Source organism: Oncorhynchus gorbuscha, linkage group LG05, assembly GCF_021184085.1.
Source record: "Oncorhynchus gorbuscha isolate QuinsamMale2020 ecotype Even-year linkage group LG05, OgorEven_v1.0, whole genome shotgun sequence".
In the NCBI taxonomy this organism is placed as follows: Eukaryota; Metazoa; Chordata; class Actinopteri; order Salmoniformes; family Salmonidae; genus Oncorhynchus; species Oncorhynchus gorbuscha.
This window is the reverse complement of record NC_060177.1, coordinates 8,921,917-8,935,600: the sequence shown is the minus strand read 5'-3', so window position 1 is coordinate 8,935,600 and position 13,684 is coordinate 8,921,917. Positions and strand designations below refer to the sequence as shown.

The 13,684-nt window shown below is 46.1% G+C and overlaps 1 protein-coding gene across 1 annotated transcript in view; it reads left to right on the top strand.

Moving 5' to 3' along the window:
• LOC124035399 (unconventional myosin-IXAa-like) overlaps window positions 1-13,684 on the top strand; it is a 212,282-nt gene that overhangs the window by 33,189 nt on the left and 165,409 nt on the right. Inside the window, 1 exon segment of the mRNA XM_046348850.1 lies at window positions 5,686-6,665. Within this exon segment, the coding sequence (XP_046204806.1) occupies window positions 5,772-6,665 (894 nt within the window). The 5' untranslated portion in view covers window positions 5,686-5,771.

Genomic DNA, 13,684 nt, shown 5'->3' with positions numbered 1-13,684 from the left:
GCACGGCCAGCCAGTCAGCCACGGAGGGAGAACAACCCTAAATCTATTAACCCCTATCCTTTAAGCAGTGCACTGGCCATCTGCTCCACCACCCGGCTGTCACACACACACACACACACACACACACACACACACACACACACACACACACACACACACACACACACACACACACACACACACACACACACACACACACACACACACACACACACACACACACACACACACACACACACACACACTGCGAAGTGCACCATTAATACCCCCAGTGTGTGTGTGCCCAGCCTTACACAAGCTGGTTAGCAGGGTTGTATGTGTGTGTGCCCAGCCTTACACAATCTGGTTAGCAGGGTTGTATGTGTGTGTGCCCAGCCTTACACAATCTGGTTAGCAGGGTTGTATGTGTGTGTGCCCAGCCTTACACAATCTGGTTAGCAGGGTTGTATGTGTGTGTGCCCAGCCTTACACAATCTGTGTTCGTCGTGTGTGTTGGACGCATGCAGGCGGGGGGGGGGGGGGGGGGGGTTCAATGTAGGCCGGCAGGAAATTGGAGAGAAGGGTGCAGCATTGTATTAGGACCCAGCTGGAGATGGCGTGCCACCTATATGCTTCCCTGTTCCATTTCCTGTTTTCATTTTTTTTTCTCCCCACATAGAGGTTTTTATGGGCAGGAACAGTTTGTCCTTAGCAACAGAAATAACACTGTATATTGGACTGACAAAGCAGCATCTGTGTATGTTTCTAGCTGATCCATTGTGAGAGGAATTGTGGTAAATGCAATCATGTTCATATGGCAAATGGTTCTCATTGGCTCTGGTATTGGACATTCAATAATTCTTTGTCTACACCCATTCAGCATCGTTCACACCCTCTAAAGACTTAGCCCCACCCAGCTCTTTAAGGATCCACATGTGAGGCCATGTACTAAATAACCAAAGGTTTCATGACAAAAGGCTGGTTTATACTACGGGTGTATTCATTTATTCCAGCTAGGTCTATCGACAGTTGTCGCAGTGATGTCATGAACATTCTATTGAAATGGTTACTTACATATGTAGACATGTAGCTAGCTAGCTAAACAATGAACCATAATCCCAACTCATAACGTTACTACCCTGCATGAGTCTACAGGTAGCTAACCAACCAGGTTCAATGTTAGCTAGCTAACATTAGGCTATAACTAGCAATGTAAATGGCTCTGAGATATGAATAATATAACTACATAGATCATACATGTAACATTAGCTAGCGAGACAGCCAGCAAATGTTAGCTAGCCAGCTAACCGTACACTTGAAATGAAAATGACTTTCTGACAAAATTGGAAATGTGTAATATCTGAATGTAGCTAGCTAGCTAAACAATGAACCATAATCCCAACTCATAACGTTACTACCCTGCATGGTCTACAGGTAGCTAACCAACCAGGTTCAATGTTAGCTAGCTACATTCAAAGCGTCCATACATGGATGGATGCTTCTCCCTCACTGTGTCGGATGCCATGGTTGCCCTTCGTTTGAATATGTAATCCGGAGACTGGTGTTTTTTTTTTTTTTTTTTGACTCCGTCTGCATATTTGCAATCAAACGCCAGAATCTCCTTAGCTATAATACTCTAATTCCACTGTTTTCAAAACTTGGCCCTGCAGAAAGTGGAGAGCAACAGTTATACAGTCTACTAGATGATATCTTCTAAAAAAAACGGCATTAGAAAGGATTTCCTACACATACTGACCAGTTGATGTTACAGAAGCATGCTACATGGCAGACTAATCCTAACTCCTCTCTCATGATCTCAGCCAATCATGACTAGCGGTAAGGTTGCTGCCTTTTTCTGCGGCTAAACCAACTAGGCTCGTAATTTAACAATTTTATTCGTATTTACGGAAGGCATACAAGTTTGTTATAGGAAGGCACATGAAAGTTCACATGTTCCAGATGGAATTTCTGCCCAAAAATGCATTTTGATTAACAACAAAAAGTTTACATTCAAATGGTTAGACATACAGGAGGGCGTGACTGTACGCCCAGTTTCAATTACACAAAAATCAAATGTTGTTTGTCACATGCGCCGAATACCACAGGTGTAGGCCTTACAGTGAAATGCTTACTTATAAGCCCTTAACCAACAATGCATTTTTAAGGAATTTTAAAAAATTTTAAATGTATTACAAGAAAAATTGAAAAATAACAAATAATTAAGGAGCAAAAAAAAATAACAGTACCGAGGCTACATACAGAGTCAATGTGCTGGGGCAATGGTTAGTCGAGGTAATATGTACGTACATCTAGGTAGAGGTAAAAGACATATGCATGAATAATAAACAGAGTAGCAGCAGTGTAAAAATGAGGGTGGGAGCAATGCAAATAGTCTTGATAGCCATTTGATTAGATGTTCAGGAGTCTTATGGCTGTTAAGAAGCCTTTTGGACCTAGACTTGGCACTGTGGTACCTCCTTGTTGTGCTGCAGCAGAGAAAACAGTCTGATTAGGGTGGCTGGAGACTTTGACAATTTTTTTCAGGCCTTCCTCTGACACCGCCTGGTATAGAGGTCCTGGATGGCAGGAAGCTTGGCCCCAGTGATATACTGGGCCGTACGCACTACCCTCTGTAGTGCCTTGCAGTCGGAGGCTGAGTAGTTGCCGTACCAGGCTCTCGATGTTGCAGCTCTAGACATCTGAGGACCCATGCCAAATCTTTTCAGTCTCCTGAGGGGAATAGGCGTTGTCGTGCCCTCTTCACGACTGTCTTTGTGTGTTTGGACTAGAGGTCAACCGATTATGATTTTTCAATGCCGATACTGATTATTGGAGGACCCCAAAAAAAAGCCGCTACCGATTAATCAGACGATTCTAATGATTTATTTATTTGTAATAATGACAATTACAACAATACTGAATGAACACTTATTTTAACTTAATATAAAACATCAATAAAATCAATTTAGCCTCAAATAAATAATGAAACATGTTCAATTTGGTTTAAATAATGCAAAAACAAAGTGTTGGAGAAGAAAGTAAAAGTGCAATATGTGCCATGTAAGAAAGCTAACGTTTCAGTTCCTTGCCCAGAACATGAGAACATATGAAAGCTGGTGGTTCCTTTTAACATGAGTCTTCAATATTCTCAGGTAAGAAGTTTTAGGTTGTAGTTATTATAGGAATTATAGGACTATTTATCTCTATACCATTTGTATTTCATTAACCTTTGACTATTGGATGTCGTTATAGGCATTTTAGGATTGCAAGTGTAACAGTATAGCTTCCATCCCTCTCCTCGCTCCTACCTAGGCTCGAACCAGGAACACATCGACAACAGCCACCCTCGAAGCAGCGTTACCCATGCAGAGCAAAGGGAACAACCACTCCAAGTCTCAGAGCGAGTGACGTTTGAAACGCTATTAGCACGCCCCCGCTAACTAGCTAGCCATTTCACATCGGTTACACCAGCCTAATCTCGGCAGTTGATAGGCTTGAAGTCATAAACAGCGCTGTGCTTGCGAAGAGCTGCTGGCAAAACGCACAAAAGTGCTGTTTGAATTAATGCTTACGAACCTGCTGGTGCCTACCACCGCTCAGTCAGACTGCTCTATCAAATCATAGACTTCGTTATAACATAATAACACACAGAAATACAAGCCTTAGGTCATTAATATGGTTGAATCTGGAAAGTATCATCTCGAAAACAAGACGTTTATTCTTTCATTGAAATACGGAACCGCTCCTTATTTTATCTAACGGGTGGCATCCATAAGTCTAAATATTGCTGTTACATTGCACGACCTTCAATGTTATGTCATAATTATGTACAATTCTGGCAAATTAGGAGGCCCAAACTGTTGCGTATACACTGACTCTGCGTGCAAGTGACACAATTTCACCTGGTTAATATTGCCTGCTAACCTGGATTTCTTTTAGCTAAATATTTAAAAAATATATACTTCTGTGTATTGATTTTAAGAAAGGCATTGATGTTTATGGTTAGGTACACATTGGAGCAACGATCCGCATCAATTATATGCAATGCAGGACATGCTAGATAACTACACATGGTTGATGATATTACTAGTTTAACTCGATAAGTTTAATGCTAGCTTGCAATTTACCTTGACTTCTACTTCATTCGCGTAACCGGCAGTCTCCTCGTGGAGTGCAATGTCATCAGGTGGTTAGAGCGTTGGACTAGTTAACCGTAAGGTTGCAAGATTGAATCCCCGAGCTGACAAGGTAAAAATCTGTCGTTCTGCCCCTGAACAAGGCAGTTAACCCACTCTTCCCAGGCCATCATTGAAAATAAGAATGTGTTCTTAACTGACTTGCCTAGGTAAATAAAGATTAAATAAAGGTGTCAAAAAAATATATATATATATAATTTATTTAGTTATTTATTTACTTAAAAAAAAAAAAATCAGCCAAAAAAATAAATTATATATAATATATATATATATATATATATATATATATTATATATATATATATATATATATATTTATTATTATTATTATTTTATTTTTATTTTTTATCAGCGAAATTGGTGTCAAGAAATACAGATTTCCGATTGTTATGAAAACTTGAAATCTGCCCTATTTAATCACCCATTCAGATGAATCGGTCGACCTCTAGTTTGGACCATGGTAGTTTGTTGGTGATGTGGACACCAAGGAACTAGAAGCTCTCAACCTGCCCCAATACAGCCCCGTCGATGAGAATGGGGGCGTACTCGGTCCTCCTTTTCCTGTAGTCCACAATCATCTCCTTTGTCTTGGTCACGTTGAAGGAGAGGTTGTTATCCTGGCACCACACTGCCAGGTCTCTGACCACCTCCCTGTAGGCTCTCATCATTGGCTTATCAAACAAATTACACAACACTAGTGAATACCTAAATGTCTATGCTACCTTTGTAGCTGTGTACACTCTGTGTGAGGTATTGTGGATGGTTTCTGTTTCAGTATAGTCTCCAGGGGAATGAGCTGTATACAGGAGAGAGGAGCCCAGACAATAGAGGGCTTAGTGGTTTGTACACACACACACACACACACACACACACACACACACACACACACACACACACACACACACACACACACACACACACACACACACACACACACACACACACACACACACACACACACACACACACACACACACACACACACACACACACACACACACACACACACACACACACACACAGACTATATGGTCCATCCTTCAATCAAATGTATTGTATTTTATAAAGCCTTTTTTTATATAAGTAGTTGTCACAAAGTGTTGATGAGTTTAGGACAGTCCAGTGAGTCAGAGACAAAACATCTGTCCTTCTCATAATGCTCTTCTCTCTGTGGACACCAGTCACCCCATCAGGACTTTTGGGTGTATATTAAGGTTTTGAATGGTGTTATTGTGTGTTCAGTGAAGAAGCTGGCAGCTGCTAGTCTTGGCATGGGGATGGACTGCTGCTGCTGTGCAGTGTAATCTAGTCGGTCCAGATGCTGTTATCCCTGAATGTTCCAGTCTCTTTATGTTGGCCAGCCAGCTATAAACTCATTTGTACATTTTTCATAGATTACATAATTACCTGAAATGCACATTTTGTGGTGGATTCAGTGAATGATTTACGGTGTTGACCTCTCTGTGTGTTGTCTTGTCATCTCCAACCTTCTCTTTCTCTGTCTCCTCCAGCAGTGATGTCTTGAGACAGTCTCCCATCCGGTCTGGTGAAGGACGTGCGAGGTCAAGTGACTGCTAATGGGAACCCCTGTGACACCATGAGTGCTCGTGATGGCGGCCACGGCGGCGGGATCGGTGGCGTGGGCACGCTGGGCAGGCGAGGACGCTACGAGGACTCGGAGTTCACCCTGCGCATTTATCCGGGCTCCCTGGCAGAGGGCACCATTTACTGCCCCGTTAGCGCCCGCAAAAGCACCACGGCCGCCGAGGCCATCGAGCGCTGCCTGGAGCGCCTGCGTCTGGACCGTGACCACTGCTACGTGCTAGCCGAGGTCAAGGAATTTGGTGGGGAAGAATGGATCCTGAACCCCAGCGACTGCCCCGTCCAACGGATGATGCTGTGGCCCCGCGGGGCTCTGGAGCAGCGCTCTGGCTCGGGTGGCGGGGAGGACTACCGCTTCCTGCTACGGCAGAAGAATCTGGATGGCTCCATCCACTACGGCGGCAGCCTGCAGATGTGGCTGCGTGTGACCGAGGAGCGCCGGCGCATGACTGAGCGTGGCCTGTTGCCACAGGAGGAGGTCAGGGGTGACCACGCCGACTTGTGCTGCCTGCCGGAGCTCACCGAGCGCTCGCTGCTGGACAACCTACGCTCGCGCTTCCGCCAGGAGAGGATTTACACCTACGTAGGCAGCATCCTCATCGTCATTAACCCCTTCCAGTTCCTCCCCATCTATAACCCTAAGTACGTCAAGATGTACGACAACCACGCTCTGGGAGACCTGGAGCCGCACATCTACGCTGTGGCGGACGTGGCCTACCACGCTATGCTGCAGCGGCGGAGGAACCAGTGCATCGTCATCTCTGGAGAGAGCGGCTCGGGAAAGACCCAGAGCACCAACTTCCTGATTCACCACCTGACCGCCCTCAGCCAGAAGGGATTCGCCAGCGGGGTGGAGCAGATCATTCTGGGGGCGGGGCCAGTGTTGGAGGTAAGGACACCCGTGCAATAAAAATCTGTTTAATTTGTAACAGTGATGGTTATTTTGTCGCTGAGTTTTCTGGTGCTATTTTCCTCTCATGGATACAAAATGAGCCAAACATGCTTTTGTTCTGTTTCAGTCAGCCAGTCTACAGTGCTGTTTGTGTCAGCCAGTCTACAGTGCCTCCTATCAGTATATGAACTATGTGTAGTAGTACAGCAGTTGTGGTTGATGGTGCAATAAAAACAGTTTCCAGTATGAAGAAACCGTTGCTCTATGATCAACCTGGTTTGTACCTGATAGACGGGATGAGCTGTGTGTTCAGACTCTGTTGGCTTGTACCTAATAGATGGGATGAGCTGTGTTCTTATGCAACAGTGTCTGGCTCTAGCAGTTCTACTGCTCTATAGAAGGCTTTATTGCAGTTTTCATCCAGCTGTGCAGGGATTATATTGTACACAGAGGAGCTTGTTCCTCTGCCCACAGCAGCTTCTGCATGGCTACAGTTGTGCCTTCTTGTTTCACTGTTTCCCCCCTGCAACAGAGCTTGGAAAGAAGGACAAACTCAAAGTGAGTTGTTTATTACTGAGTTGTGTTACCTTTGTCAGAGGCGTAGGTTGTCTGAATAACAAGCCCTGTAGGTTATTTTGGGGCACCCTCTATTTCTGAACATTCCAGAGGGATTTACAGGCCCTAGAAAGTACCCCCCTCCCCACATCCTCTGTCGTTCATCTGTATGTCACACAACAACAACACCTGAACCTTATTTCACCAGAATACCCTGGCAACTACAGCCACACAGCCTGGCAACTATCTTCTTTTTTCCGTCTCGGTGGTTCGCCGTCTGACCACAGTCTGTTTACAGTAGCTTGGGTTTCATTGAACGTGGGAGTGGACACATTCCTTATGACATTCCTTGAGGAGGACTTCAGAGTGGCACCACACTCATACTGTGTGACTGAGGAGTATATTGTTTTCGGTGGCTTTGGAAAGTGTACAGTTTTAGTGTTCTGAACTAATTGTAAGAACTGGACAAGCAGGTGTTTTGGTCAACCCTGACCCTGATTGGTGTACAGTACTTACTTGCCTCGCTCTATATGAGAAGATTAACACCTATACTGTAGGCCTATTACAAGTCAAGTGTTTGAGGGATAAGTACTCCTGTAGATTCATCCAGCCGTACTGTTAAACCGGTGTCTGAAAGCCAAGTGTATAAAATGACAGAACGTGACTAAGATCAAGGGGTGCTATTTTTTTACAGCCTCTCAGAAACACCATTTGCAGTGCCTGTCTCCACTCTGGACAGCTAATGTGTGTGTGTCCACTCTGGACAGCTAATGTGTGTGTGTCCACTCTGGACAGCTAATGTGTGTGTGTCCACTCTGGACAGCTAATGTGTGTGTGTCCACTCTGGACAGCTAATGTGTGTGTGTCCACTCTGGACAGCTAATGTGTGTGTGTCCACTCTGGACAGCTAATGTGTGTGTGTCCACTCTGGACAGCTAATGTGTGTGTGTCCACTCTGGACAGCTAATGTGTGTGTGTCCACTCTGGACAGCTAATGTGTGTGTCTCCACTCTGGACAGCTAATGTGTGTGTGTCCACTCTGGACAGCTAATGTGTGTGTGTCCACTCTGGACAGCTAATGTGTGTGTCTCCACTCTGGACAGCTAATGTGTGTGTCTCCACTCTGGACAGCTAATGTGTGTGTCTCCACTCTGGACAGCTAATGTGTGTGTCTCCACTCTGTGTGTGTGTCTCCACTCTGGACAGCTAATGTGTGTGTGTGTGTGTGTGTGTCTCCACTCTGGACAGCTAATGTGTGTGTGTGTGTGTGTCTCCACTCTGGACAGCTAATGTGTGTGTGTGTGTCTCCCACTCTGGACAGCTAATGTGTGTGTGTGTGTGTGTGTCTCCCACTCTGACAGCTAATGTGTGTGTGTGTGTGTGTGTGTGTGTGTGTGTGTGTGTGTGTGTGTGTGTGTGTGTGTGTGTGTGTGTGTGTGTGTGTGTGTGTGTGTGTGTGTGTGTGTGTGTGTGTGTGTGTCTCCACTCTGGACAGCTAGTGTGTGTGTGTGTGTGTGTGTGTGTGTGTGTGTGTGTCTCCACTCTGGACAGCTAATGTGTGTGTCTCCACTCTGGACAGCTAATGTGTGTGTGTGTGTCTCCACTCTGGACAGCTAATATGTGTGTGTGTGTGTCTCCACTCTGGACAGCTAATGTGTGTGTGTGTGTGTCTCCACTCTGGACAGCTAATGTGTGTGTGTGTGTGTGTCTCCACTCTGGACAGCTAATGTGTGTGTGTGTGTGTCTCCCACTCTGGACAGCTAATGTGTGTGTCTCCACTCTGGACAGCTAATGTGTGTGTGTGTGTGTCTCCCACTCTGGACAGCTAATGTGTGTGTGTGTGTGTCTCCCACTCTGGACAGCTAATGTGTGTGTGTGTGTGTCTCCCACTCTGGACAGCTAATGTGTGTGTGTGTGTGTGTCTCCCACTCTGGACAGCTAATGTGTGTGTGTGTGTGTGTGTGTCTCCCACTCTGGACAGCTAATGTGTGTGTGTGTGTGTGTGTGTCTCCCACTCTGGACAGCTAATGTGTGTGTGTGTGTCTCCCACTCTGGACAGCTAATGTGTGTGTGTGTGTGTCTCCCACTCTGGACAGCTAATGTGTGTGTGTGTGTGTGTGTCTCCCACTCTGGACAGCTAATGTGTGTGTGTGTGTGTCTCCCACTCTGGACAGCTGTGTGTGTGTGTGTGTGTGTGTGTGTGTGTGTGTGTGTGTGTGTGTGTGTGTGTGTGTGTCTCCCACTCTGGACAGCTAATGTGTGTGTGTCCACTCTGGACAGCTAATGTGTGTGTGTGTCTCCCACTCTGGACAGCTAATGTGTGTGTGTGTGTGTGTCCCACTCTGGACAGCTTGTGTGTGTGTGTGTCTCTGACAGTGTGTGTGTGTGTGTGTGTGTGTGTGTGTGTGTGTGTGTGTGTGTGTGTGTGTGTGTCTCCCACTTTGGACAGCTAATGTGTGTGTGTGTGTGTGTCTCCCACTCTGGACAGCTAATGTGTGTGTCTCCCACTCTGGACAGCTAATGTGTGTGTGTGTGTCTCACACTCTGGACAGCTAGTGTGTGTGTGTGTCTCCCACTCTGGACAGCTAATGTGTGTGTGTGTGTGTCCACTCTGGACAGCTAATGTGTGTGTGTGTCCACTCTGGACAGCTAATGTGTGTGTGTCTCCACTCTGGACAGCTAATGTGTGTGTGTGTGTGTCTCCACTCTGGACAGCTAATGTGTGTGTGTGTGTCTCCACTCTGGACAGCTAATGTGTGTGTGTGTCTCCACTCTGGACAGCTAATGTGTGTGTGTGTCTCCACTCTGGACAGCTAATGTGTGTGTGTGTGTGTGTGTGTGTCTCCCACTCTGGACAGCTAATGTGTGTGTGTGTGTGTCTCCCACTCTGGACAGCTAGTGTGTGTGTGTGTGTGTGTGTGTGTCTCCCACTCTGGACAGCTAGTGTGTGTGTGTGTGTGTCTCCCACTCTGGACAGCTAGTGTGTGTGTGTGTGTCTCCCACTCTGGACAGCTAATGTGTGTGTGTGTGTCTCCCACTCTGGACAGCTAATGTGTGTGTGTGTGTGTGTCTCCACTCTGGACAGCTAATGTGTGTGTGTGTGTCTCCACTCTGGACAGTGTGTGTGTGTGTGTCTCCACTCTGGACAGTGTGTGTGTGTGTCTCCACTCTGGACAGTGTGTGTGTGTGTGTGTGTGTGTGTGTGTGTCTCCCACTCTGGATAGCTAATGTGTGTGTGTCTCCCACTCTGGACAGCTGTGTGTGTGTGTGTGTCTCCCACTTTGGACAGCTAATGTGTGTGTGTGTGTGTCTCCCACTCTGGACAGCTAATGTGTGTGTGTGTGTGTGTGTGTCTCCCACTCTGGACAGCTAATGTGTGTGTGTGTGTGTCTCCCACTCTGGACAGCTAATGTGTGTGTGTGTGTGTCTCCCACTCTGGACAGCTAATGTGTGTGTGTGTCTCCCACTTTGGACAGCTAATGTGTGTGTGTGTCTCCCACTCTGGACAGCTAATGTGTGTGTGTCTCCCACTCTGGACAGCTAATGTGTGTGTGTGTGTGTGTGTCTCCACTCTGGACAGCTAATGTGTGTGTCTCCACTCTGGACAGCTAATGTGTGTGTGTGTCTCCCACTCTGGACAGCTAATGTGTGTGTGTGTGTGTGTCTCCCACTCTGGACAGCTAATGTGTGTGTGTGTGTGTGTCTCCACTCTGGACAGCTAATGTGTGTGTCTCCACTCTGGACAGCTAATGTGTAAGCCCTGTGGGTTAATCTCTAACAAGCCGGCACAATTGAGTGGTTTTTGAGGGCGGAGGTGCAGCATTTAATTGTTTGCACAGTGAGATTGTGTATCTGCCCTTTACTGATTAGTAATGCTAGGGCCCAGGAGAGGGGGACTGAGGGAACTAGGAGAGGGGGACTGAGGGAACTAGGAGAGGGGGACTGAGGGAACTAGGAGAGGGGGACTGAGGGAACTAGGAGAGGGGGACTGAGGGAACTAGGAGAGACTGAGGGAACTAGGAGAGGGGAACTAGGAGAGGGGGACTGAGGGAACTAGGAGAGGGGGACTGAGGGAACTAGGAGAGGGGGACTGAGGGCCTAGTCCAGTCCACTGACCATGGAACTGGACCTTGGAGCTGACTCACCTCACCAAGTCTATTGAGTCTTCTTTTCCTCGTCTCCTTTGCTCATGATCACTGACCATGGAACTGGCCCCAACCTTGGAGATGGAACACACCTCACCCCGACAGTCTAACCTTGGAGATGGAACACATCTCACCCCGACAGTCTAACCTTGGAGATGGAACACACCTCACCCCGACAGTCTAACCTTGGAGATGGAACACATCTCACCCCGACAGTCTAACCTTGGAGATGGAACACATCTCACCCCGACAGTCTAACCTTGGAGATGGAACACATCTCACCCCGACAGTCTAACCTTGGAGATGGAACACATCTCACCCCGACAGTCTAACCTTGGAGATGGAACACATCTCACCCCGACAGTCTAACCTTGGATCACTCAAAAAAGGGACCGTGGCTTTAAGAGGTATAGGGAAGTAGCATTGTGAACTCTGTTTAAATCAAGAATCTATTCATCCAAGGTGCATTTCTAAGCGCTAGTTGTGTGGAACAGAATCCTGCTTCCCTCTAATATTCTTAACAGAGCTTTTAAGACTGCTGTTAAGGTTGAATTAAGACACTGGGAGTGTCTCCATTCCATACTCCTTTCTCCTCGCCTTTTTCTCAAACCCTATTGGAGCAGAATGTCAGAGGGGAGGGACCTCTGGCTTTCTCATCCAATGGGTTTTAAGAAGGAGGCGAGGAGTCTGCAATAGAAATCTTCCTGTCTTTTCATTCCTCTGTCCCTCCCTTTGATGGTACATTACCTTGACTTGACTCCCACTCAAACATGGGGAGGGGGGCTGGGTCGGCTACCATTTCACTCCTGAGAGAACAATGTGCTACTGGTCTTTACGCTAATGTCAGAGCCGCCTGACTAGCTAGTTAGCGAACACACGTCTATCCTTTGGTTCAGCTGTCAAGCACTATTCAGGCAGCCAGTATGTACATATATCCAGTGACACAGCCATTCAGCTGGACCTACAACAGAGACTATAGAGTAGTGTTACCTGTCAAACCACTAGTTTACCTCCGTTAACTCTAGGCTCACGGTCAACATTTGCGAACATAGAAATCCATAATGAGAATATAGCAACATACCTGCTAGCATTGTTCTGACAGATGTGATTAATGATGCATAGTATTCTCTTGGCTCTAGCCTTGAGATAGTATGAGACACTCCCTTCAAGCATATAGCTCATGCGCTAAATAAATGCCTACCACAAACCGTAACGTTATGGAGGCTGTTTAAGCGAATGGCACATTAGCGCACTGCATTTGCTAATGGCCATAAATGGTTGAAGCGATTCAATAGTTTATCATTGAGCTTTGTTAAAGTGGTAGTACTGCTTATTAAACACAGCGGATAAGCAGGATACCAGGCTGTATCACTAACGGCCGTGATTGGGAGTCCCATAGGTTGGCGCACAATTGGCCCAGCGTCGTTAGGGTTTTGCCGGGGAAGGCCATCATTGTAAATAAGAATTTGTTCTTAACTGACTTGCCTAGTTAAAAAAAGGTAAAATAAATAAACATATTTCCTTCTGGGGATTTCTATATTACTGTTGCAAAACCAAAGCTGAACACACTTATTTTCCAATGGCTGTCAGTTGAGAAGCTCACCCTGGGGCCTCTGGCACAGACAGGATGTTAACGCTTGATGGAAGATATCACTTACCAGAGGCTTTACTCTGTTTGGAGCTCTGCCAACACCAACAGTTAGCTGTTAACTCCTGACATGCCCTGTCTCTCAAGTGCTCAAATGAATCAAGCTTTGGATTGATTGAGATGAATAGTGAGACTCAAGCTGCCATCAGCCAGGTGCATGTCTCTGGCAACTACTGAGTGGTAGGGTCATGTTTCTAGGTCGCGTACTGCTGTGAGTAGTGTGTAGGGATCACTGAAGGATGACAAGGAATGTGGGATGTAAATTGTAGAGGTTGACCAATTAATCGGAATGGCCGACTAATTAGGGCAGATTTCAAGTTTTCATTACAAATGGAAATGGGTATTTTTGGACACCGATTTGGCTGATTTAAATGTTTCTTTTACGTTTTAATTAAAAAATATGTTTTTTACACCTTTATTTAATCTTTATTTAACTAGGCAAGTCAGTTAAGAAAACGTTCTTATTTTCAATGACTGCCTAGGAACGGTGGGTTAACTGCCTTGTTCAGGGGCAGAACGACAGATTTTTACCTTGTCAGCTCGGGGATTCAATCTTGCAACCTTACAGTTAACTAGTCCAACGCTCTAACCACCTGATTACATTGCACTCCACGAGGAGCCTGCCTGTTACGTGAATGCAGTAAGCCAAGGTAAGTTGCTAGCTAGCA